The 26,493-nt window shown below is 46.1% G+C and overlaps 1 protein-coding gene and 2 long non-coding RNA genes across 3 annotated transcripts in view; 1 reads left to right on the forward strand and 2 right to left on the reverse strand.

Annotated features, from left to right (window-relative positions):
- On the reverse strand, positions 1-8,134 carry LOC141740459 (uncharacterized). The gene is made up of 4 exons (XR_012586044.1): positions 8,058-8,134; positions 5,555-6,767; positions 3,718-3,909; positions 1-794 (listed from the first exon to the last, which is right to left on the reverse strand). It is a non-coding gene; the product is annotated as an uncharacterized LOC141740459 (long non-coding RNA).
- Positions 7,921-14,502, forward strand: LGALSL (galectin like). The gene is made up of 5 exons (XM_074579247.1): positions 7,921-8,233; positions 8,398-8,469; positions 8,625-8,713; positions 9,176-9,353; positions 12,071-14,502. Exons 1-5 carry the CDS (start codon positions 8,201-8,203, stop codon positions 12,212-12,214), a joined length of 516 nt encoding a protein of 171 aa, XP_074435348.1. The 5' UTR covers positions 7,921-8,200; the 3' UTR covers positions 12,215-14,502.
- Positions 10,644-26,493, reverse strand: part of LOC141740458 (uncharacterized) — a 26,494-nt gene continuing 10,644 nt past the window's right edge. Inside the window, exon 3 of the long non-coding RNA XR_012586043.1 lies at positions 10,644-12,373. This is a non-coding gene — a long non-coding RNA (uncharacterized LOC141740458). The remainder of the gene's footprint in view (positions 12,374-26,493) is intronic.

A 26,493-nucleotide genomic window follows, 5' to 3' on the forward strand; every position in this document is an offset into this window, starting at 1 on the left:
GTGTATTCACCTTTATTATTAAAAATGGAAATCAATGAACCACCCTGAAAGAAAAAAAAACAACCAAAAAACAACAGCCACTTTGGATCGACCTTCTCTTTTGAAGATAATTATGAGAGAGAAAACAATTTTGAAACAATGGATGGCAAAGTGCAATGCTTAGAAACTATAAGGAAGAACATATTTGTCCACAGCTCACTGTTGCAATATCCCTGTTCTCTTCCATTTTCTAAGTCATGTACAAAACGTGCTTCCAAAATAAATTATTCAGTTCCGAACTGCTGCAATGCACAGCAGGACGCCTGTCAGAGCAAAGTGTCCCTAATGGAGGATACCTCATATGATCCTCATATGATGAAGATGAGTTCAGACTGCAACAAGTCCTGAGTGAGAATACGGCACCTGAAACCGACGTGCACAGGCGGTGAAACCCTGCCTTGATCAACCACCCAGAGCACTTGTCATCTTTCTTTTTCTTCTCAGGAATGGCCTCCTTCCCTGCCTGGGGTGTTTTGAAGGCACCGTCAGAGGATGGAGGGCAGGTCTCAGTCTTATCCTGTACCTGCAGATGTTTGGGACTCAGTCAGATGCTGACTCTGCTCCTAATTCACCAAAACCAGCACACCACTTTGGACCAACCAGTGATGTCCAGAAAACCCACAGGGACACTGCATTGTTCACATCTGATTGAGTGCAGAATTTGCTCTGCATATGATTTTAACTGCTGAAACTGGCAATTAAAATAAAGATGTGATTCCCACGTTCCAGGTTCCATGTTCCATTTGCAGAAAGCACTGTAAAAAAAAAAAAAAAAAAGAAATATTAAAGCAGATCTTTTAACATACAGATGAAGAATATTTCCTGTGGAACTTCTCAAAATAGTAAAGAGCCCCCACCCTGTCCTGCAGACCATGCAAAGCAACAGTTATGAACTGAGCAGTGTCATGGTCTAGGTGGATCTCTCACATTTACAGGACAACGTACTCTTACAAATGCAACTGTATTTGATGAGCTCATTAGGAAAACAGACAAAAATGGCAAACAAGGGCTCAATCCCCTTTGTACAGACTAGTACAACACATGAATTCACTCACTCACCCCTCAATTAATTAGGTTTTGAACTAACAAATTCTCTAATTCATAGCTGGCAATCTGAAACATGTAACTTGTAACTTGTGCACTTAAAATAGTTCCCTGCCAAGAGTGAAAGGGCTCATCCTCCCTCCTTCATCACACTGCTGGCGTCCCCTCTGTCCCACCGGGATGCAGAGAGCCTCAGCACTCCAGCTGCTCTTGGAGCCACTTCCAAACCTTTTTGGGTGAGCTGAGGCATTTATGGCGCCCAGCGTGGAAGGGAATCTCTACCATTGCCGTGAGTTATGGGGGGCTGAGGAGGAAACTTCCCCACAACCAGTGCGCAAGGAGGATGGCTGGCTGTAGGGGACAGCAAGCCGCAGGTGACAGTGGCTGCATAAGGACCTTTAGCCCTTCCTGGCCACTGTGCCCTGCCTACGTCTTGTCCTCGCTCTGACCGCATGGCGCAGCTCCTAGGAGATACCCAAACCTCAACAGGACATGCTCCCGGGCAGCCTGCTCTAGGCGAGTTTGCTGGAGCAGATCTTCGACCAGGCAACCTCTGCAGGTCCCCCAATTTATTGTCGTTTAGACAATTATGCTATCACCCAATGACCTCTCCTCGCCTGGGAAGGGGAGTCGGGAAAAAAAAAAAAGACAACCAGACAGCTGAAATAGAAACACATTTAATAGAAGAATAATAAAATAATTAACATTAATAAGACTAAAGAACCAGTATTGATCCCAATGCCAAGATGCAATATACAAGGACTATACTCAGCCCACTCCATCAGCAGGAAGCTGTGCACTCCCAGCAGGGGACAGCAAATGTGGGACACTGTGAGCGCTACGGCTTTGGGAGGAAGGGAAGGGCTCAGGGACTGGCAATGGGGCAAGAAGTTCTCAGGATCACTGCCATCAACGGAGAGAGAAACTACGCAGCAAACTTTCTAATTTATATTGAATGTGACATTCATGGTATGAAATAATCCTGTTCAATGGTCAAATCCTGGTCAAATGCCCAGGCCTTGCCCTTCCTCATCCCTGCAGCTGGCAAGGCTTGAAAACACTGAGACCTTGAATCCCACATAGGCTATCTGGCTATAAAGTAAATATTTTCACAAATTCAGTTTTCCCCAACATTAGAAGAGAAATTAGTCCTGTGTCGCTCAACCCAAGATGGAACCCCAGGAGACCACTGGCCTTCCTGGCCACAAGGGCACATTGCTGGCTCATGGGCAACTTGCTGTCTACCAAGACCCCCAGGTCCCTCTCTGCAGAGCTGCTTTCCAGCAGGTGAACCCCTAACCTGTACCGGTGCACAGGGTTATTCCTCCCAAGGTAAAGGACCCACACTTGCCCTTCTTGAACTACATTTGGTTCCTCTGCAACCAACTCTCTAGCCTGACCAGGTCTCACTAGGTTGCTTCCTTCCAGTCTACAGGCACATCTCCCTGTTGGAGTGGCCTCACCAGTCCATCTGCCAGCTCCCTCGCCTCTTCAGGCTGCACCCCAGCAGGGCCCAGCAGGGACTTGGGCATCTCCAGTTTGCTCAAGTGTTGCCTAAGCTCATCCTCTGCCACCTGAGCCCAGCAGATCCTCTCGCACAAAAGGAACCTTTTCTTTGCTCCAGCCTTTCCCCCAGGTCTCTGGGGCCTGGGATGTCTGGAGGCTGGTCTTGCTAGAACCATCATGCCCCAGGAGGACTGGCAGAACCTAGATCAGCCTCAAGTGCTGCCAGAGCTGAGTGAAGGCCAGGAGAATTTTAAGATGGAGCAAAATAAACCCCTAAAAATTTTACTGTAAGATGAGTTCTTGTGGCCATGGGGAACTGGGCATCGCAACTATTTTCACTGCCTTCTCCTGTGCTTGACCCTGCCTTACGGTCTTCAACAGCTGTGGTATTCGCTTCACTGTCAGAAGTTTGGTGGGGAAGCAGTGGCCGGGGTTTCCAATCAGCAGCAACGCATTGTTGCCACCTGGTTAGCCAGGAGGTCCCTAAGCCACCATGTCTCTGTCACAAGTGTGTGTGGATTTCCCTGGATTTCCCATGCCCGTGCCTGGGGCATTCCTAATCAGTTCCACCCTATGTCTGCAGGTCTCCCTGGGCTACTGTGATGAGGATTACTCGTGCATCTTTTCTCTTACCAAAATGGGAAGGCCACCTGTTGTTAGGGGACAGGGAGAAAGAGGACAAACAGCAGTCACTAATAATTTAAGATGTCCATAGAAAGAAACCTTTTGACATGAGGATGATGGGTAAAAGTCCTTTAGCAGTCTTCTTCCACGTCCCCTGGTAGATGTGATGCAGGCATAATGCACTATGGTCATGAATCTTCGCCTTTAAAACCATGAGGTTGGACAGAAAATCACAAAAGTTCTAAATATATATATATATAATATATATATATAAATATAAATATATAACGTTGCTTTTTATTTGCCGCTAGATTGCAGTTGTTAGGAAAGTAGCCAAATTCTCAAATTGCTAGAAAGTGCCTCTTAAAAAAAAAAAAAAAGTTTGAATAAAATAAAATAAAAGCCAGGTATTTATGAAATGACAAAGACCTCAAAGCTGAAAATAAAAGACAAAAGAACCAACATTATGAGATTCACAATAAAATTGAGGAGATATGATAATACCAAAGAAGTCCCAAATAAGACACAGCAGAAAAGACCACCCTCCGATGCATTTGGACATCGATTCTCTGTAGAAAGGACTAGAAGAGCTGAAAGATCCTGAACGTGAACAGCCTTCAACCAGCACGTAATGCCTTATCTGACATGCCTTTATGTACATGCCCTTGGTTCCTGGTGCAGACTCCAGTAAACAACCTGCAAGACAAATATTTCCGATACGCATGTGTGCTGCACCAGACATGAGGCAGTTCTGCGCACGACCAAATGACTCTCTCACCTGGACCAACTCCTTAAATGCCAGTTTACACAATTTCTGTTACCAAGAGCCCCAGAAAACTCACTTCTCCGCTGGATTCATGCACAGCCAGAGCTCGAACCCCTTGGGGCAAGATTCAGGCCAGAATAATTCAGGAGGCAAGAAGAAGCAAGGAAGCCACATGAAATAAATGTCAAGACAGGGGTGCTGCTGCTCCTGCCCCTGGATTCCCTCCTCCATCCATGAAGATGTGCCAGCACTAGCCTGTGAAAGCGCAGAGGCGTGCTAAACACCCTCCACACACTGTCCGTACTGATAACTGTCATTTGTCTTTCCCACGGGTGTGTGTGGGAGGGCAGCCTCATGAATGTTTCCGCAGGTACACAGCATCCTGCACTTTAGACTCAGGACGCAGTGCCAGGGGAATCCATCCTCAGGACACTTTGACGCCACACGGCATGGCAAGAGGGCAAGCAGAACATCTCCCACTCTGTCCTCCAGCCCCTTGCGACACATCTTCAGCTGCTATCTCTCCCTGGGCACCCGCCCAGGGCAAATTTATACAAGGTTGGGTTTGGTCTCTCAGACCTCTGCCTAAGGATTTACAGTGATGAAGCTACAAAGGTCAAAAAACCCCAATAATTGTTTATCAGCGCCTTGATTTTACTGCAGTAATTCTGAAAAGGAGGAATTCCTCCAAATTGTTATACACTAGGCTCCAACCACCAAATCAAATTTATTCTCCGACTTTCTCCTTTATCATATTGCTCAGCTTTTTCCGAGTCTTACAAAAACCAGGACTTCAGTGCCTTACCACCCAGAAACCAAAGGAAGCTTCCACGAAACCAGCAAACACCTCCCATCTTCTCATGAACGTCATTAAAAAAGCAAAACAAACCAGAGAGGTTGTACGAGTCAGCCTATAAACCCAGGTGTGAGGAGAGCAATGTCAGTGGTAATGGGGCAAGAAAGGCAGGGTAATTATACCACACCAAAATTGCCATCATGCTGCATTCCTTTCCGGTGAAGGCCAGCTAAGAATTAGATACACCTTTTTAAATCATCAAAGGGAGTGGCTGCAAGATACAAGGTGCTGGGATTAAGATGAAGTTCTGGGTTTGCCAGTTCTCAGCAATGGCTTTGGTGGCTGGGCTGGGCATGTCATTAACTGTTCCCAAACGGTGTTCACACCATGCCACTTCTTTTTAATCCTTATACAACTCTCAGTATTTCAAGAGTCCCAGGCTCCCACTGAGCGAAGGGCTGTACAAACCCAGAAATGGAAGACAATACCTATCCACGGGGTTTTTTGTACTTGGTCAACCAGTCAAGTTCAGTAACTTGTACCTCAGCATTATTACAGTGGAACACAAATACTTATTGTGTTGCTCCAGCTACTACCACGAGGTCCGCAAGCTCAAACTCTCAAGAGCTTCCCCATGGAGAAGGCTGGTACAAATACCGAACAGGGCCCGTTTTGTGCAGATGATTTAACAAGGACTGCATGGGTGAGGGAACAGATTTGGCTCAGACCTCTCCCTTTTTCAGAAGAACAAGTATAGGAGCTTAGATGGCAGCCCTTACCCTGCAGCCCTTTGCAGAAGGGAACCTGCTGGGAAGCTGGATCTCGAGAAAGCTCTTCCGTGGGATGAGGAGGCACAGCGATGGGCAGAAACGCAACCCTGCTCCATAGACCACTGGGCAGGGCAGAGGTGGGTAGTCCTCTTCTGCTGGAGAACGCCTCCCTCGGAGAAACCACGGGAGCAGCCATCACACAGGCAGGACAGCGGCACACAGAGGCAAAGCTCCTGCTGTGGCTGCCTCACCTTGTTTGTGGTGCAAACAGGATTTTCAACGTCCTCCTGGGTTGTTATGGGGCAAGAGGAGAACGTGACACAGAAACAGAAAGGCAGAGACCACCGGTGCCTTAAAGACATGGGAATGTCCTGCCCCATCATAACTTCATACTGCAGGTTGTTCCAGTCAATCTTTCCACGGCCGACAAAACAAACGTTGCATTTGTTGCTAGTTTTCAGAAAACACACCAAAAAGACAAACACAAGGCAAAGCAGCTAGCCAAATGGCCAAGTCTTGCTACTTAATTATTTCAAAATGAAAAAGTTCAATTAAAAGCAGCTACAAAACAAAGACATAACGATGACCTCTCTCCGCCAAGAATTCATGCTTTGGCACAAACAACTGGCTGGCCTAATTTTATGTCAAATAAATTTAACCTTATCGAAAAAAGCGACTCCCTGTACAGGAGAGGAAAAGACAAGGTGTTGTGGAAAGAGCTCTTTGGGTGTAACACCATACTACTAAATAAAAATAAAAAGCTTAGGGCAAATTCTGTTCTCTCTGAGGCCAACAGGAAAAAAAAAAAGCATAACGCAGCTGGCAGCAGCATTGGTGAGGTGAGCAGCACACAGGAGCTGACAAAACCATCAAGCTAACTCCAGTTCCTCTTTGTGGTGAGCCTGTGAAGGCACCCAACTCACCACTGGGAAGCCAACTGTTTCTTACATGCGATGTTTTCATGCTACTGCCCTTTTGACGAATTCAGTCTCCTGGCAGTTATTTGAGGAAGGTGCTTTTCCAGGTGGTCACGGCTGACACCCCATGTCACCCATGTCCCCATGGCTGACACCCATAACCCAGTGGTTTTCCCATGCCAGGTCATCAGGGATGCCCACTGCCTTTGTGTCCAGCTGCGCTGGTACAACTGAAGAAGCCGTGACATCAGTAGGTGACTTCCTGCACAAACAGAAGCTTCTGTGAGCCATCTCCAACTGGGCACCTAGAGATGAAAACATCCCCAAATTAGCGGCACTCCTGAAAAAGGAACCAAGCGTCCAAACACTTACACAATGCGCGCTTACTCTCAGTAGCTCTTGATTTCTCAAATGGCATCAGCTACTGATTGCAAGCATTTCCCAATGGACACGCACTGTCATATTGAAACCCTGCATATTGCAGTGACTTCGCTTCTTCCACTACGCTTTACTCAACCTGAGTAATTAATCCTCACCGGACCTCAGAGGAAGAAGGACCCAGCCCAACGCGCAGGTTGAGAGGCACAAAAAACCAAGCGACCCCTTCGAGGTCCTGCAAGAAAGCAGTCCAGTCACCATGTCACGTTGCTAAAGAGGTGTTCACGCCACCAAATCCCAGCAGTGAGGAAGCAAGGAGAGAGCCTTCCTCAATTCCCCCCTCCTTCCCCCAGGACCCTGCACTCATCAACAGGATCATTACAGCGTGCTTGCCGGGACAAGTCACTCCTGCTGTGGTAAAGGCGAGGGATTCCTGGCATTGCAGGGCCGGTGGCCTCGGCCGAGCTGTCGGCAGAGCAAGACACCCACAGACACCGCCACGTTGCATAACTACGGACACCGCATGTAAATAGGAGCTTCCCCGCTCTCTAACGAGCCTTATGCAATTACCGCCTCTCATTAGGAGGAGGTCGGCGGGGAGGATTTCAAAGGAGCTGGTGCCCGACTTGGCCGGGAGGCTGCGGGGGATCTCCCGCTGCGACGGGCGGGAGACGTGTCCCCAAATAACAGCCGCCCCCGGACTCGACCCCATGCGGGGAGCGGGGTGACAGGCCATTTTGGGGGGGAGAGGGGGGGCGGGCAACGACACTGAGACATCTCTCCCCCCGCTGGAGAAGGGGAGTGAGCCAAGACGCCCGGCTCGGCCTCTTCGCCGAGCTTAGAAATAAAGGTGCTCCCCGAAATAAGGGGCGCGGGGATCGTGTGGCTTCTCCAAGCACCCGTCACCTGCAGGCCGCGGCTGAGGGGTCCCCGGGCCCCCCGCCCGGCCGGGCGCTGCCAGGGCCTACCCCGGGCCCACCACTACCCCCACCTCCGCCGCCCCCTCAGCGGGGCCGGGCCGCGGTCCCCCCATTCAGGGTCGGGGTCTCCCCGCTCAGGGCCGGGCCCCGCCGCGGAGGAAGCGGCGGCAGCGGCGGCAACAGCCCCCGCCCTGCCCGGCTCCCCCCCGGGCCATGGGCTGGGCTCCCCGCCGGGCGAGGCAGACCCGGCCACCTCCCCCTCTCCGTTCCTCCTCCTCCTCCTCCTCGCCTTCCTACTTCTGCACCGGCTCCGCTCCGGCTCCGCCGCTGCCCCTCTGCTGCCGGGGCTGCTACACGGCCCCCCTCCTTCCCTCCCTCCCTCTCCCCCGCCCCCGCCGGTCCCCCCTCCGCCCCGTCCCCAGCGCCGCCGCTTCCACAAGATGGCGGGGACCGTGGCCGAGCGGGACGCGCTGGTGAGTGCCGCTTTGCCACCCCTTCCCCGGGGCTCCGGGACGGGCAGGGGGATGCGGCTGGGGGGGTCCGGGCAGGGCAGGACCCCCGCGGCAGGGACCGGCGGGGCGGGAGGCGGGAGGGGCCGCGCCTACCCCTGCCTCAGCGCTCTCCTTTCTACCTGCAGAAAATAGAGGACGGGCATTTAAACAACTCCCTGGGATCCCCGGTGCAAGCTGATGTGTACTTCCCTCGCTTGGTAAATCACCTTTATTCGGATTTTTCTTTTTTTATTTATTTTATTTTATTTGGTTCGGGGTTTTTTTTTTAACACCTTTACCCCCGGCTGCACCACGGCGGCCGCTGCTGATGCCGAGTGGCCCTGGCCAACCCCCCCTCCCCTGTCCTTTCCAGATCGTCCCCTTCTGTGGGCACATCAAAGGAGGAATGAGGCCGGGAAAGAAGATCTTAGTTATGGGCATAGTGGACCTCAACCCCGAGAGGTAACACCCGGGCAGGGCTGTCTCCCGCCGGGGGGGGGCGGCGGGGAGGGGGGACGGGGACACACACGGGCACACGGACACAAACACAAGGATCCCTCCTTTCTGGAGAGGGATTATTTTTATCATTTTAAATATAGCGTGCTGATTTCTCCTTTGACCCATAGAGGGGGCATTTCTTTAAGGGATCCTGTTTCCCAGCATTTCACCTGGGAGTATAGGAGCATATATACACACACACACATATATACGCGCATACATGCACACACATATATATATGTGCTATAACCATGTTCTTGTCCCCGCTGAGCTTTCGGAGCATTGCCTGAATGAGCTGAGCTGAGCTGTCACCCCGCCATGCCTTTACCGTCAATGGCTTTAATAAGCTGAGAAATGAAATGGGCGGCATTTTGGGCCGATTTACTTGTTTCTGGGTGAACGAGAGCCGTTTCGTGTGTGTTGCAGCTTTGGCATCAGCCTGACTTGTGGGGAGTCGGAAGATCCTCCTGCGGATGTGGCTATTGAGCTGAAAGCCGTGTTTACAGACAGACAGTTTGTCAGAAACTCTTGTGTGGCCGGAGAATGGGGGGAAGAGCAATCGTCTATTCCTTATTTTCCATTTATACCGGACCAGCCTTTTAGGGTGAGTACCAGGACGACAGTGGCAGGCACCGGATCTGATAAAGTGTAATGGGATGAGAGTCGCGGCAGAACCTGACTTGCCTCTCGTGAAATCACCAGTCTAGCCCGTGCTTCTCCGGCTGAGGCACACCGGTTGCGGGAATGTTTGTTGTCCATCGGGAGCTGCACGGAGATCCCGCTGCTGCCTGCAGCTGCAGGCAGTTGCAGATGGGGCTGCGGACACCTCACCGGGGTGCTATGACAAGCGTGAGGTTGTCACGCTGCGTGATGAAGCGCACTTCCTGAGCTTAGTTTTATAGCTGTAAATTAAAAAGTACCTCTATGTTATTAGTGCATTACAGGTTATTACTGGAGAACGTAAATACGCGGTGGGACTGCTGTATGTTTTGATGGTTTTTTTAATGGACATAGTGTTTGCAGTTTAGTGCGGCTAATAAGGATCTTGTTCATCCTTTGTCTCCAGGGATGTTAGGCTGAGGTTGACCATAGCCCTTCGTGTTAGCAGATTAAACAGCTAAGCAATAGTGGTATTCTTTTCTGAAGCCTGGGATTAAATCTCCTGTTAAATTTAAGTCCATAGCCGCTTGGAAATGGTGTACGTGGAATCGCTGTGGTGCAGGGGATGGACTGGGTTGACCTAGAAGCAGATTCCCATCTGTGATGTTTATGGTTATGTGAAGATGTCTTTGCAAATCAGGACTAACAAAGTATGCAGCTGCAGAGGGCTGCTTCTCTCTCAGCGGCTTCACTACATTGAGGAAAAAAGGCTGCATGCCTTCTCCACGCGGCTGACCCAGAAAAACCCTCCTCCTCCTCCCCGCCCCTCTTATGAAACCTCGCTGTCCCCTCTGCTAAATGCCAGTGCTCTGACCAGCTGCCGAACTCTCTTAATCCATCTCGCCCCCAAGATAATCTCCCCCAACCCCAAAAGCTCACTGTCTCCCCAGACGCTTGGGCTTTGAGGGGGTCTTTACGACTGGTTTTGCTTGCGAATGGGTTGCGCTCGACTTGCTTCTACAAACTCTCCCATCAGAGCTGGCAACACCCTTTTGGTGCATGTGGGAAATGCACTTGAAAGGGCTTGGAGGCTTGGTCCTGCTGTGGCAGAGAGGGTTACACTACCTGCTGCAGTGGGTGGTGGCTGGGCCAGTCAAATTGCAAATTATGTGTTTTCTGGGTGTCGCACTGACAGTTGACATGAGAGGACAGCAATATTGCACGTTTGGCAGGAGATACTGTAGAAAGGGATAGAAAGGGAGGAGTTGTTCTTTTTCTTCTTTTTTTTTTTTTTCCCCCAAACGCACAACTGGAATTTAGGCCCCCAATTGACTTTGTACCTTTGATGGTCTCTCCCTCTCAGTGAATAAATTAGACTACTAAGTGTTCTTGACAATTACTTGTGACCCAGTCCAATTATCATTCTGGCGTGGCCCAGGGTGATCTGGAAAAAAATGGATCGTAAGCAGTGTTGAGGCTAACCATATCTTTTACATAATGTGGCCTAAGGCTGGATGCACCTGCTGTAGTGACACAGGAGCTACGTGGCAACGCGGGCACATCCCTGTGTACGTGGTGTGCTACTGGGTCCCCAGGAGCTTAAGTTCTCCTGGACTGTCTGCTGCCACTTCTCCTGCTGCAATGTGCCCTCAGTCAGTCCGGCTTCGGCGCACTGAGTTTATCACTGGCCCCGTTCCCATTTTTATACGCTGTAGTAGCAGCAGAGTCAAGTGCCTGGAAGCAGCACTCAGCTCCAGACTGCCAGCCTCTTGAAATGACCCAGGATTTACATTTGGCTTCCCTGCAGATTTTCTTCTTAGCCTGTCTGGACCTGGAGGTCTCCGAGGGCCTGTGCGAGAAGCACAAGTTCTGTGCCCTCATATCCCTGCTTCCTCCCGGGACAGCTCCAGCGAAGCTTAACTACAGGGCACCCTCTCAAGCCACCCCAAACATCAGGAATCTCCCGACTTGTCTAAGCCTGTTCAGCTCCAGGCTTTGTTGCTTTTCCAGAGCGTTTCTGCCGGGCTCCAGGAGGAGGGATGAGCTTCGTCCCTCCCTGATCCTGGTTGTGTCCTCCCTGATTGTGCGAACTGTCTAGTTGAATTCAAGCCATCCTGCACCGCGTTTCCCTCACTGTAGCCCCAGTATGGAGTCTAATCCAACATGGAGTCCTGGGCTGGCTGCAGGCACAATAGCAAAGGCTTTTTAGCTTTGCAGCAGATCTGTGCGTACGTGTGGGAGGGGAGGGCAAACCTATCCGTCCTCTGGTGTTCACTCCCTGCAAGTAAATTAAAGGAAGCTTGGAAGGCATTGCAGAGGGAACTGCCCCTTCATTCTGCAGGAAAAAAAAAATCTGTAGCAAGGAATGCAAGATTTGGGTCGGAGATACAATTTCTTCTCCCTGTAATAGCAGTTTGAATCTGTTTCTGGCATTATTCCAAGAGACAAAACCTCCCTGATGCCAGTGGGACTGGGTTCCAGAGTGCTTCCCACCAGGACAGCGTGAGATTGGATTAACATCCCTGTAAAGTAAGAGCAGATCCATCATAGTCTAACTGGTTTCATGGGGGCAAACTGGTCTGGTTGTTAGGTAGCACATAAGTAGCAACATGTGTAACAGCACCAAGACTACTTAAAGGCTAATAGAGAGCTCTTTGCATTCTATGAAATAACTTCCCAGTTACCCTGCGAACAACATGCTTCATCATTTTATTTTTACAGGTCGAGATACTTTGCGAGCATCCCCGTTTTAGAATATTTGTGGATGGACATCAGCTCTTTGATTTTTACCACCGTATTGAAACACTGTCAGCAATTGACACGATAAAGATAAATGGAGATCTTCAGCTTACGAAACTTGGCTGAGCTTGTTAGGACTGCAGATTCCAAACCGGCTCAAGTGCCATCGTCCGTTTGGAGAAGTGACAGCCGGCTCTGGACACAGCTATGGTAGGAAGGCTGCCTCGTTCCTTTTCTGCATGCAGTTCTTCACTCCTGTGCCGATGAACTGGGCTGTTGTTTATCCTAATGAAGAACACTGTTGGTTAATAGACATTGAGCCGTTTTTCTTGGATCAAAATAGCTCACCTGTGCTGGATAATCAAATTGGAATGAATTCAGAAAGACTTGCAGTCTTGTTTCAAATATCACAGAAAGGCAATTTCTGAAATGCAGCGCTAAAACCTGTTACTGAACAGCAGTGACACACACATACACACAAAAAAAAGTTTTTCTTTTGCAAATATTGTTTCTGCACTGAAGTGGAGTAGTGTAGCACAACACAGGGCCACGTGCTGACGTCCTTACCTGGGGCCTGAGCGTGGTTCTGTGGAAATCAATGGCAAAACTCCCACTCACTTTAATGGAGTACAATTAAACTGTCTAGTCCTTAGTCAAGCACAATTCCCACTGATTTCTATGGGATTTTCTGCACACGCCTGGGGGCCAGCTCTTCTGCTGGTGTAAATCAGCATTACCTCCATTGGCTTGCAATGGAATTTTGCTGATAGCTCCCAGCCGCTGATTTGGCCCAAGGACTGTGCAAAAACTGAATGGGGGTGTGAGGACACAGCCTGTATATTTTAGTCAGGGTATTTGCATAGAATGTAGATCGTTACAAGTTTTTGCACAATGTATTGTTAATACAATTTTTAAAGCTTATCTGTAGTTTATTTATTTATACTCATTGTATGTATTATTAGTAAAAATGAACAATCTTACTGATGGTTAAGGACAGCAAAGTGTAAACATTTTGAATGTACAAAATGTCTTAGATTCTTTGGGTAAACTTTACATATCATTCTTGAAAAATCATGTTTCCTATCGAACATTTAGTTACATTTTAATGGAGCCCTCTAGGCCCTGGGAAAATGCGGGCACGGTAGTTGGTGGGGGTGGGAGGAACTCTGCATATTCACTAGAAACTGTTTTTCAGGGCTTACTAACTTTGCTGCACAGGATAGGTTTGAGTTAAAGTCGATCTGTTTTAAAAACTTTAACAGCAAATTTGTAGGTTTAACTGCGCTTTTATAACTTGAGAAAAAGTTACATTTGGCAGTCTCTTAGTTCAGAAAGAGAACCAGCCTCTTTCCAAGGGAGATGGGAGATTTTTTGCACTTGTTTGAGAACATATTCGGCCTTTGATATGACAATTAAAACTTGTCTAGACAGCCAAGTTATTAATGCTTGAAAATCAGCTACTGCACATGAATAATAACTTTTCAAGTAGCTTTTTAAATAGTAGGTATAGCTGTATAAACACAGTCATTGCGCTACACTATAAATGAACACAGCCACTTTTCTTGACTTCTTTAGGACTAAATACACTTTTTTTCCTTGGCTGCTCACAATAGACTATAGCAGGTCTTTCTGAGTAGTTATAATCGTGATATAAACATATATTTAGGCAATTTTGAAAACATGTAATATAGGGACTTTCTAAGACACAGAATACAAAAACATCCTTTGTAGCACAGTATTTAAAAAAAAAGAAAAAAGAGAGAGAGAAGGATCTCACAAACAGAACTATGTTAAACCTGCAATAAAGCTGTGGTTTAAAGCAACCAGAACTGGAATGTCCAAAGTTAAGGGTAGAACGCCAGTTGTAAAGCCTCATTTTGCGCTAATTTGGCCTGCAGTTAAGAAGCCTTAGACTGCAAGCTGAAATTCCAACTGTGGCCCTAGTCCAAAGCCTGTTGAGGTCAATCAGAGTCCTCTGAGCACAGAAGCCTGATTCTTATTTCATGCAAGTGCAAATCTCTTTGTAAAGCCAGGGGGGTGGTGTTGCTGCTGCAGATGAGTTAAGAATCGGGCTACCAGCTACAAAATAGAAGTTTAAAATGGAATTTTTAGCCTTAACATTGACATTCCCTGACTTTTCCTCCTTTTTCCAAATTAAGAGAGAACCTGTTGTTTTCCAGATGATCTTTTTATCTGGTGTGTGGCTTTTAAGTTGTATATCAGATTCTATTTGTACTCCAGATTGAATCTTGATAAGAAATGTTCCTATCTTGCTCTGTTTTTACTCTTTTACATGATACATAATGACTGTGTCATTTTCCGTTGTATAAAGAATGCTGACAGTGTTTCGGTACAAAATATATTCTTAAAAATTATGATGACGATAATAAAAATCCAAGGGAAAGGTGCTTCTACATGAGGTGTTTGGATTTTTCTATAGCTTGGAAATGCTCTCTGGTTCGAAAGCAGATACGGGCAGAAGGTGAATTCTGTTTAGCACCCTCCCTGCCTAGCGCTTTCTCCAACTAGATCTGTAAAGCCAGGTTTGCTGATGCAGTGCCATTGCCTGAGGCTGTCCTGCTAGTCCAGTGGGCCATAAGTAGGAGGCTGGAGACAGCAAGTAGCACCATGACCCTGCAGTAGCACAGAACCAAAAGGGATCTCCCTGACAGCACAATGCCAGTAGAGGTTTCCCCTCCGTGCCTTTACTGTAGCCCAGAAAAAGCGATTTGGCTGACTTAAATTTTCAGCTGCTTGGGATTCCTGGTAGCAGGAGTAGCTTAGCACAGCCCTTGGACTTTTTCTATCCTGCACAGGCTCAGCACAGCACAGTGCCTAGGCCAGGGATGTTGAGATGAACTCAACACGCCATCACGATGGCCTGCCTTACCTCTGTTCCCACCTGCTGTGCTGGGCACTCCCAGTTTTTTCCTGCTCCGGTAGTTCATCTCGCGAAAATGCTTTTTTGAAACCGATTCTGGTTTTGCCTTTGCATAACTCCACCAACCACGGCGCCCACCACCTGATTCTGCCCTATTGTGGTTTCTGAGCCAGGCTTGGAGGCAGGAAGGGCTGTGAACCCACTTCTGATGGGTTGTGGTTTGGCTGAGAGCTCAGGAAAGGGCAGAAAGTCACTGTTAAGGCTTCCACATCTATTTGTCTAACACTGGTTTGGAAGCCTTTTTACTTTTCTTTTGCTCTTGGGCAGTGCCTGGCTATGGCAGGCAAAAGAAGGATGATGTCTATATAATCAAGGGCTGTTCCACGCATGCTTGGCTTGCTTTGGTTGATTGTCTTCAGAAGCTACTGTTGAACACTTCTATGTGCAGTGTAAGTCAGAGAAAACCGAGGCCTTAAACTTTTCTGTTCAGTTGGACTTTGAGCCAAATCCAAACGTTCAAGATGGGAGACTGTGCTGCAAAATTTATATCTGAATTTTTTGGTCTCCACAATTTAGAGATTATTCAGATCTTCATTTTGGATATAAGCCCTACCAGACCTGAAATAAGACTGACTCCAAATTGGGCCAGGTTTTCAAAATGTTGTTCAGTAGGGACAAGTAGTCTGTGAGCTTCTTGGAAGCTGCAATTCTTCAGGACTAAGTGAGTGTGTGAACCAACTTTTGAAATCTTATGCTAGATTTTATTAGCTGAATATTTCCGTGGTTTCCTCTGAATGAGGAAATGAATTCTGAAATGAAAGAAGCCTTGAATGGGTAAAACCCATGAGGAGCGGAACCCCTCAACTTAGCATAGCTTTATTTTTTCCAAAGAGGAAAAAGCAAAAACAAAAACAAAAAAAAAAAACAACCAAAAAACCATGACCGATTTAGTTATATTTGGAATTGGCTGTGATAAAGCTGATTTAATTACAAAAAAAAAAAAAAGATGTTATTGCCTACTCAGAAAGAGCCTTGAAATACTTAAGTATCACGTGAGGTAGTCTGTGTCTAAACATATTTCACATAAACGTTTTTTTTTCACACAGCCAAGTTGTTAAAAATGTTACAAAAGACCTTCTTTTTGTGTCACAATTAGAAATCTTTGCCCCACCTTGAAAGAACATTTTGTACTAAATATTCATATGTTGTCTATGTGAACTTGCACTAACATATATTATATTCTCCCTCCCCTCCTCGACTCGCTTGAGAAGAAATAGGCGTAATATTGCTAAACCGGTTGAATGTGACATCTGCTTGAGGCATAGCATCTTTCTCAAGGGCTGTTTTGAGTAAACAGCCTGAAAACCAAAGGGAGGGCCTGATTCACCATTCTGCTGTGCCAGCTTTCCACCCCTGTCACTCTCCTGCTGTGAGGCTGAGACTGAAGCCCTGAGATTTTAACGTAAGGGAGCAGCACTGAGATTTTTGTCTTCCGCGATTTAAAACTATTCACTGTGGAGGAAATAAAAGAGTAGCCACAGCGCTCTCAAGCTTGGTAGTAGTGTTGGGGTAGCATGACATGCTGTAGTCCTAACGGAGTGTGAGTACAGAGAGAGGGAGTAGGCATTTCAGAGCCAGCCAAGAGCACAGGCTGTGGAGCTGCATGACAGTGTCCCGGGGATGGGCATTTGCCACATTGTTAGCTGCCGCCTTCTGCAACGCCACACCAGGACACACAGCAAAAAACCAGCATTGCTCACAAATTTGGAAAGCATGAATGGGTTCATGTTCCTACCTGCCTTCTTTGAAAGAGGCTCCCAAATAAATAATAGGAATAACCATGCCACTAAGGTACTTTTTTTCCCCACAGACATTCAATTGGTGTATCTAATGTGGGGCTCATCTTGCCTCCCATCCATGACAGGTGTTCCCCGCAGAAACCCACAGCTCTGCTTTCCACACTACGGCTGGTTACAGTGACCTTTTCATGCAGAAAACTGCAGAACTGCTATTCTGCTGAGCCAGTTCAACTAACTAAGCAACCCCCCAGCACCCCTGGAATTGATGGGACAGTATGAGGAACAAGAGTCAGGCTGAGGGCAGCCCTAAATGCTCACTGAGATAAGCACAGAAATTAGGAAGAAAAGCTACACAAGGCTAGGAATGGTTAGTGACCTGATGAGATTTTTTGTAATCATGGGTATTGTTCTGATTTTCACACGTGGATCAGAAAGCATACAGGTGAAAGTCACTTCGCAGTAAATAGCGTGTGGGGTTAGAACCAAGGCCAACACAAACGGGGAGAAAAAATGAGCTGCAGACGCTTTATCTGGCTTTGATACACCCTCTCAGCTCCTCCCAGCAATCACTGCTGTTATGAACATACACAATTACTACAACAAGAAGATTTAGCAGCATGTGCAAGATCAAAATAATAAACTCATACTTTGCCACAGGTCCTCCCTAGCTTCTGTTGCTAGGCCTCTCCATCTGCCTGTCAACAAATAACCATATCCTGCTGCTTTTAAAATCCATGGCAAAAATCCTTTTGACTTTCATGGAAATAGGTCCATAAGAAAAGGGGTATTTCTAGCTCTCCCTCTCCAGTTATTTTCAGCTGGGGCATACTCAAAAACTGAGTTTATTTTTAAGTATGAATAGAGGACTATTTCTGTCTACATTACCCATTTGATAGAGTCAACAGAAAGCACAGCTTTTTTCTGCTGCAGTAACACTGGTTTTGCAGTTAGCTGACGAAATGTCTTATATTCATTACCTTCTGATTTTTAAAAGTGAAGGGTGTGCACGAAATGACCGGGCAATAATAGTAATATGTATCATTCACCACAAATCTATTTTTATGTGTTGTGCCAATTTCATAATGAACTTTTAATAACAATAAAATGTGAAATCTTCACTAGGTTTTTCTGTCTTTTATCTGAATTATTAGTGCTCAGTACACACCCTCTTGACTTCTTTAATTTCTGGCTTCTTTTATGTTCTGACTGTTTTTCAGAGGTAGCTAACTCTTTCCCTCATAAAACCGTAGTGTGAAATTTTGGCATGAGATGTGCAGCTTTGGTAACAGCTTGTGTAAAACTCCTTTACAGTTTAAACACATTATACAGAACAATCAAATAACTTCATTAGAGGAAAGAATAGCTTGCTTACTCATGCACGACTGCTGCTGACATCACTGGGCAGCGTAAGCCTCAGGAGTTAACAGGCACAACTCAGACCTCACGGCCAGGACAGGAGACACCAATGCCTGGTCACTTTTGCATAGGATAAAACAGCCCATCAGCAGCGTAACTCACACATATGCTCTAGTTTACTCTGGTGGAACCAAATTCATGGGTGAGGGTTACATGGTGAGTAAAACCACCATATTGGCTCCAAACATAAGTTATTATGAAATCCAGTGTTTCACTTGTTGTCATGATCCTAACTAAAGTTCACATTGACCTAAGTGCAAGAGAAAACTTTTAAGGTCTTGGCATCTTTCAGTTAAAGCTATTGGAAAAATTCTGCATGACCCAAACGGGAAAGGATTATGCCCCACATCCAGTTGTGGCTGTAAAAAATGAGTGAGGTTTCCGAGGGAAACCTCAAAATCCAAGCGACAGATGAGCAGGATCTGAATACAGCTAGTTCTGTGGGTTTCTTCCCAATAAAATGACTATGAATCAGATGCTCCCCACACAGTTCAGCCTAGCTCTAACCCATAAGCATGGATCTGTGGCCATCCCTGCTCAAAGCCAGCCTGAAATTGGCCCTTCGTTTACTATACATGACCCTAAAAAGGGGTATGTTAAGACATCTAGAGATTTTGAGTTCAAACACAGCATTAGGTAACCTAGATGCAAACCAGAAATGGCTGGGAACAGTATAAAGGCAGCATCTAGTCCCCACCAGACAGCAGAACAACAGCAGCCACATAAGTGCTTGGGGGGATTTTCAAAAGGGGGAATATATACATAAAATTTCACCACTTGCATTGGCTAAGTCCTGTAGAGGCCCTTGAAAAGCTCTCCTTTGACCTGTAATACTGAGTAAACTACAGACATCTGTTTTAGGGGGAAGGAAAGGAAGGGGTCGCCCACTCCACTGAGAGCACCTGGTATGGCAAGTGCCATGTGTACTTCTCTCCCATTCAGATCAGTACGACTGACGCCTCACAGCTGGCCCTTATTTTGGCGGAGTGTTTCTGAACTTGAAGTCAAGCCAATTCATGTTGAGGGATTTACTCACAGGAATACCACGAATACGAGTGCTAGCACTGCACTGGATCTTATTTTTGAATTATGACTTTCATCACTCTTCTAAGAATAGAGGCTGGCTTCAAAACATCACATCGACTCCAGCATTCTCCAAAGGTTACACATTTCTCATCCTGTTCAGGTTTTGAGGCTTCAGTTTCCACACCGGTGCCTTGCTAGACCAGGGCTGTTATGCTGGGGACAGGGGGGATCATTCAGTGAAAGACCCTGAGAAGGAGGTGTCTTTCAGCAGCTCTCTTCCCAGCAGGCAGAAGGAGACCTGCAAGCCCTCTCAGCAGCCACAAATGACAGTGAAACAGAGCTACACTGACTCCTGGTTTGCAGAACAGGTCTTCCTTGGGACACTGAAACGTAGGAACAAAAGCCTGGTTAATTAGAAAAAAACTTCGTTGAAGCTGAACAGTAAATTTTAGCAGCAGAGAAAAGCCACGGATATTAGTACTAGGCAATCTGATATTAGCAGCCAAGAGCCATGCTCTCTCGGTGCCCAGAGGCCATGGGCACGTGCTGCTTCAATCGAGTAGAGAGGCAGAGCTCCGTGATGTGGAGCAGCCCATTGCCAAGCGCTGATGGAGATGCTGGAGGTTTCCGAGAGTGCTCAGTGTCTCTGCCTTTGCCTGGCTCCAAAACCCCTTGTGATGGGAGAAAAGCCAGTGCTGACAGTATTGTAATGTATGACAAGCTGCAGTAGCAGCTCCAGCACTGCGTGCTCAAAGAGGCAGAGAGGATTCTTTCCTGGCTGCTCTCTAAGAAGTTTTCTGTTCAATGGGAAAGATAATCACTGTCTAGAAGAGATCTAGCCCCAAACCGAGGACAGACTATGGCTTTATGTAGAAGAAACATTCTTGGGAAAGCAACAGATTCACTACAATCTCCAGGGGAAAATTAAATATTTTAATTTAAAAGTACAAAGGCCACAATGAGGACAGTGGGAGTCCTTTTACACCCCATTTTTGGAAGAAAGATACAATCAGCTACAGTGGCTACAAAACAGACTCTGAGGGGCAAAGCTGGGAGCAGCTCTGGATTATTGCAGGGGTGCAGAACACAATTTTCACATCCATTCCCCTCCATTTCCACTGCCTTTTCTCAGGGGTGGCAGGTCCTCTCCACAAGAGAGAACCGTTGCTGGAAACCCCACAGCCAGAAGAATTCTCCTGTGACTTCAGAGCTTTCTATGTCCTCTATAGACACCGACCAAGGCGTACTTTATTTAGCACCACTCACTGAAGAACTTCAAAGCACTGACAAACTTTACAATTCGTGTTAATTCATGAATGCTTCTCATTTACTGCTGTTATACCATGGGCAAGAAGAGGGAAGAACAGAGATGTAACAACAGTTTCTCAGCAATCAGTGCTGTAATTTGTAATATACTGACTTCCATGCACCTAATGTCTCAACACTGTGACTTTTGGCTACAACACTGGAGTTCAGACTCCCAGGCCTCCTCCTTTGCTCCCAAGGCAGACATGTTATTTTGGACCAAAATATCCAACAGTAAGATTGAGTAATGCCACACACTGTGAGTAGCTCCTCTGGGATCAGAAGGGCTATTTGCAATGCAAAATCCTTCCAAAATATGCTTTTTTAAACAGTAAAAATTAAATGGCATTCCATCAATTTTTTGCAGCCTCCACTGACTCACAGTGCTTTCACCTTTAATTTAAATAATGCAGAAGAGAAGCTGGAACATGGAAGATCAGGTTTGTTAGCAGGGAGTTGTTTGCTGCACGTTGAATTCAAAAGATGATGCGCACACATATTTTCCTAGACAAAATACAGCAATCACATCCTGAATGATGCAAACAGGTAGATCTCTCTTGACTTTGGTGGAAGTACACTGATTGATAGCAACTGAGCACCTGCTGGAGTATGAACTGGTGGAGGGTTCCCATAATAAACCTAACCTCCTTGAGCTATTCAAAAGATGCTCTCAGGCAAAATAACGGGATTCTGTTGAGCAAAGGGAAGCACATGATTGTTTTAATGCATTGTACAGCTGACGCTGTGATAATGCAGGCTAGACGATGATGATTTTAAGTGAAAGGGAAATCAGTTGAAATTATAATTGTTCTCTTTATGTATTACCAGATGTATTGATTACCTTCATCCTGCGTGTCACTGGCAGCGAGGGAACATGATACATTATCTCATGCTAGTGTTGGAGAGCAGCAGAGATTGGTGTATTTTTAGAAACAAGATTCCCACGGTGTAACTGTAGCAATTGGATGATCGTACACATGCATATTAAAATGCCAACAGATGAATTCCTGGACAGTGCCAGCAAACATTTCACTGTTTGGGGTAGGAGGAAAGGGCAGGAATGAACAGCAGCTCAGAAGTTCAACAACTGACAAGCACAGCGCTTCTACCTCCAGGACTGTGCCCTGAGAGCTGTGTGGCTCACATTGGCCAGCCTGAAAGGGAAGCTGGTAAAAAACAGAATCCCACTTTCCAGGATGAAGAGATGATGCATTTGCAGGTTAGACCTGCCTTACCTGGTCCCGTAACACATGAAATTACATCTCTGTACCAGTAAAGGGAACTGATGGCCATCTATAGACATCCTCCAGGGGCTCAGTCCTGGGTGTCAGCTGCCAGTGGGCAGTGTTAGGGTGTCTGTATTGCACAACGGTGCATGGTGCAGAGGTCCCTGGCTCACTAAATCTTATCAAGATTGCAGAAGTGCAAGGCTTATGGCTGGTCACAAAACTGTACAGATGTGGGAGCACAGTTGGTAGGGCCAAGTTGCCTATAAGCAAAGTCAATTGGGAGGTAACCGGGAGCTGCCTGTGCAGAGCAGATGTGCAGCAGCATCTGTTGGAAACTTACATGTCTCGTAAAGCATTTATATGCCTCATAAAGCAGAAGAAGCTGTTTCAGACTCTCCGGGAATAATATCAGACAGGTTAAGGGTCCTGTCATTGGGCTGGTTTAGACAGGAGTTGTACAGGACCAGTCAAGGTCTGAACCTTTCCACCGAGTGCTAACCCAAGTGGCTCTACATAGAGCACAATTTGGGTTCACTTGTAGAAGAAATAACTAACATACACTTGAAGCATTCCGCAGCCATTCAGGTAGGTGTCAGAATGTCAAGTATCTTCCAGTAGGCTGTTGCTGTATTCAGTATAAATAAACTGATGATCACAGACCATCACAGGAGCATGGTGATTATTATACTTGATAAAACTGGCTGTCCAAATAGTTCACAGTCTTTGGCTGTACTAACTGGAACGTGTTTTGGAGGACAGCACAAGAGATGCTGTGGCAGACAGCTATAGCTACAGCATAGCCTGTCCCAGACAGATTTTTCTTTCAATTCTCTTTAAGTAGAATTGGTCTGAAACCTATTCAACGGTTTTGAATTTTATGTATTTATCACTGATGTTGCAGTGATTTCAGTTGGCGTGGAGGCTATTAAATGCCTCATCTTTTTCAAAATCCTGTTACGTTTATGCATTCTGACATTGTTCATGAATGGCAATATACTCCATGCAAAGAGAATTTTTCTCTGTCTGCCTTCAATGTACTATTCTTCTGTCTCATTATATGCCCTTTTATCCTTTAATAGGTGGATGAATAAAGAGAAGACCCTAAACTACCTTCTCAGTATCATTTAGGTTTGTATACACTTTCATCCTGTTTATTATCACTTTCTTCAAAGTACACAGTCCTTTTCAAGCTAATGACCAAATACCAGACTGGAAACTTTTCTAAAACATTTTAGCACATGGCTTCAATCCACACTATAAGAACGAACAGTCACCACAGTCAAAGTAAATTGCAGGTGGTGGTATATTGCCTAACATCCTGATGTAAATGTAAGATAAAGGCTTACTCCAGGGGGTGTAGTGCAACGTGAAATCCAAGTGTACAGGCTTTGCATATCAAGTTTTATCTTAATTTCAGAAAAACCTCTAATTATGCTGAAATGTGTGCTTTCAAGCTTTCCTACATCTGGCCTCCAGGAACCCCCCCAGTCAACTGCAGGCAATGACTCCCTCCATGTCATTCTTTCCCCACAAGGGATTTTAGACACCGAATCTATACAGCCACAGCACCAGACCAAGAGGACCTCCACCTCGTCAGCCTGTTCCCACCTGCCTCTGTCCAGCCTCCAAATAATTTTTGTGTCTTCCTTTCTGTTCAAGCGATCTTTTTTCTACCTGCAGTGCTGGAAGGGAATAGCCAAATCTAGCCTCTCAGAACATACCAATCCACAGGGAACACCTTGTTCTGGAGAGAGCATGGCAGGAAGAAACCTCCTTCATGGCATTCAGGGTGATGTGAGCCAGGTTTCAAAGAGGAGGCCACAATTTTCACTGCCAGAGAGTGCCACCCATCTCAGGCATGTAGCAGCTCCACTTGCCATCTTCTGAGCTGCTTGGTTTAGACCTCAAACAGATCCAAAGGGAAATCCTGGATACCTTCACAGGTGAACTTCCATATACGGCCATGAAGCCACAGGCTGTGAGGGTTGGCATGCAGATATATATCAGCATGCCAAAACTTCCACAGCAACATGTAACTAGTATACACAAATACAATTACACATGCATTTACTGGGAGAAGGTAGTAGAGTGACTCGAACATGTGTCAACAGTTTCCCAGGGTGAGGATTTAAAAGAGCTATTTGGTGTAATAAAGAGTGATGCTTAATGTACAATTTTTTCTGCAAAGACTGCTTTTTTGCTTAGGCTAGCTGAGTGGCTACATTAATGGGAAAACTGGAAGCCTTTTAGAGGGTGAGTAGTAGCTGGAACTGCAGGGGTATTCATACACCCTTTTGCAGCATCTAATTTCAGCTCTGGTAATTCAGTCTGGTCTCTGTGGGTTCCCTATATAGACAGCGGAAAGAGAGACACTTCTCCGGAGGATGATTTAGCAGAGACAATTTTCATGCCCTGAATGGTCTTCCAAAGGCTTTGGTTCCAGTGTTTATAAAGGGATCTTGAGGACACTTGCCTTCTACCAAACACCCAAATGTAGATGCCTGATCTCCCCTTCGCACACATACACACCCTGTGCTTAAAAAAAAAAAAAAAAAAAAAGAGCAAGCTGGAAACAACAGGCCATAGATAGATGACTCCAGATGTTTCCTTAAGCAACTGCTAATAGGAAGGAAACTATCACCCTAAGAAAGTGAAGAACAGCAAAGGCTTTCAGTGCTGAAGGCAGAGGGTTATGCATCACTCACACAACAAAGACGACACTTGCAATTCTGCTTCCACAGGGATTCACCAGTCCCGTCAGGCTTGGAAAGAGATCTGAATAAAAAGCCCTGGAAGGAACCAAGGCACTTAGGGCAGCACCTGCACAACATCCCACAGGTGATGCATGCATCTTCTATATGTAGGAGTAAGAAACACAATACTCTTTATCAACTAGAAACACTAAATGATGTGGAAAGGGCTCTATAAACATGTGACCTTTATTTATTTTTAATTACTTTCCATATGGCTGAGAGCAGTTTCCTATTGGCCAGATCCAAACTAATTATTGGTTATGGGAACTTTCAGTGGCTTTCAAATAGATCCTGCATTGCCAGAAACAGGTGGCAATAGGAAAACACTACATGCTTCCCCTTCCACCAAAAGTAAAACCACATAAAGCAGAATCGCATTTCAAGAGAGCAGATTTATCATTTCGCTTAGACTGAACAGGGTAATGTTTTATCCCTGTCCATTTTGAACTGTTCAGCACTGGCATATAAAGCAAGACACAGAACAGTGCCTTCTCAGAATCCAAACTACCAAATAGCTCTTGGCTGGTGGGTTTCTTTGCAAACAGCACTGGGAATGCTCAGTGTTTCAGTATTCAGCCTTCAGTCCTTGGTGGTCTCCTACTCTTGAATGGAAATATTTCCTCTTCTAGAGGAAACAATACTGGTACTCTACTGATGTCGAGGAGGTTACAGCAGCAAACAAATCTGACCTCATCTGTTTTGGGTTGCCAGTTCTGTGCATAGCTTACATTTTATCACTCCAAAATGGCTGAATGCCAGAGGTGGGTCAATGATCACAGGCTACACAAAGTCAGCCTGTCAGGTGTTTCGGAGTGCTTTACCAAAAGGTATAAATACCAGGTATTAATTATTAAGTGAGCACCTCTGGGAGAATGGGACAGAAACAATTTGTTGAGCTCAGTCTCAGCTAGTAGCAACTCTATGATGTACGTGAACATGCTCACCCTCCCATAAGACTGCATCCCCTACAAAGGAGGTGGAATGGGCAGAGCGCCTGAAAACAGAAAGGGAACAGGCTCGTGCCTCTGCACAGAGATAACAGCCCTCCAGCTGCTTATTTAGCCACAGTCAGAATGCATCCCATCTTGTGAATCTGCTAGCACGCAGGAAAAAAACATGGGCATGAAACCCCTTGCTCAGCAGATGCAGGGCACAGGCTTTTCATTTTCTAAGACAATATTATTTTTATATGCAGTCTTAGCTAAACTCAGGCGTCCTGATGTATTCTTACTCACTTCAAATTCCTCGTCTACTTTTTCCAACTAAAGACTGAGCAAAGATTTGGGGCTAACGGCTCTGATGGACTGCAAAATAGAGAGACAATGATACCCTCATCTATTTTGTTAAACCTGAAGACTTCGGAGATACAAGACTCTGCCTTTACAGGCATTTTTTATTGTCAATGGGGTTCACGATGGTGGGGTCTTTGGAGCTTAGACATTCAGACCCTGAATCTTTTTTTTTTTTCTTTTTTTTTTTACATACACCCCAAGGAAATGAGGGGAAAACCCTCAGATTCCTAACTGGGTCAGGAATATATTAAACCTTCCATGGGCAAAGATCTAGGCAAAGGTGGTCCTACTCTGACAGAGTGACAGCACTAAGGATGTAATTTAAAGATAACAGAAGTCAAAGAGGGAGATGTCAAAGAAGGACTGGGACAGTCTTGGGTTTTAATTGCAGTTGGCTCCTCTGGAGTATCCTCTGAAGGAATTTTACACAGGAGCAGCCCACTGGCTGTAAAACACCGTGCACAAAAGCCTCAGAGAAAACAACCATCACGCAGACAAACAATCCTAATCACCAGAAGAGCAGGTATCACTTTCTTTTCTTTTTGTCTTTTGCAAGAAAAGTGTAAATACACACAGGCAGTCACACACAGGTTTAGTTCCGACCTTCAAAACATTTTTAATTCTAATGAGTCCAAAGCCTACATATGTGTGTTAGGTAGACATCACTGCAGCTTGTTGCATTCTACAGATCGAGCAACTTACAA

This window comes from Larus michahellis, chromosome 3, assembly GCF_964199755.1.
Source record: "Larus michahellis chromosome 3, bLarMic1.1, whole genome shotgun sequence".
NCBI lineage: Eukaryota > Metazoa > Chordata > Aves > Charadriiformes > Laridae > Larus > Larus michahellis.

Bases quoted from the DNA above. Each gene is read 5' to 3' on its own strand.
- LGALSL (XM_074579247.1), top strand. From the start codon at position 8,201: ATGGCGGGGACCGTGGCCGAGCGGGACGCGCTG. The intron at 8,234-8,397 runs GTGAGTGCCGCT...TTCTACCTGCAG, and splicing joins TGGCCGAGCGGGACGCGCTG to AAAATAGAGGACGGGCATTT. The intron at 8,714-9,175 runs GTAACACCCGGG...TGTGTGTTGCAG, and splicing joins GTGGACCTCAACCCCGAGAG to CTTTGGCATCAGCCTGACTT.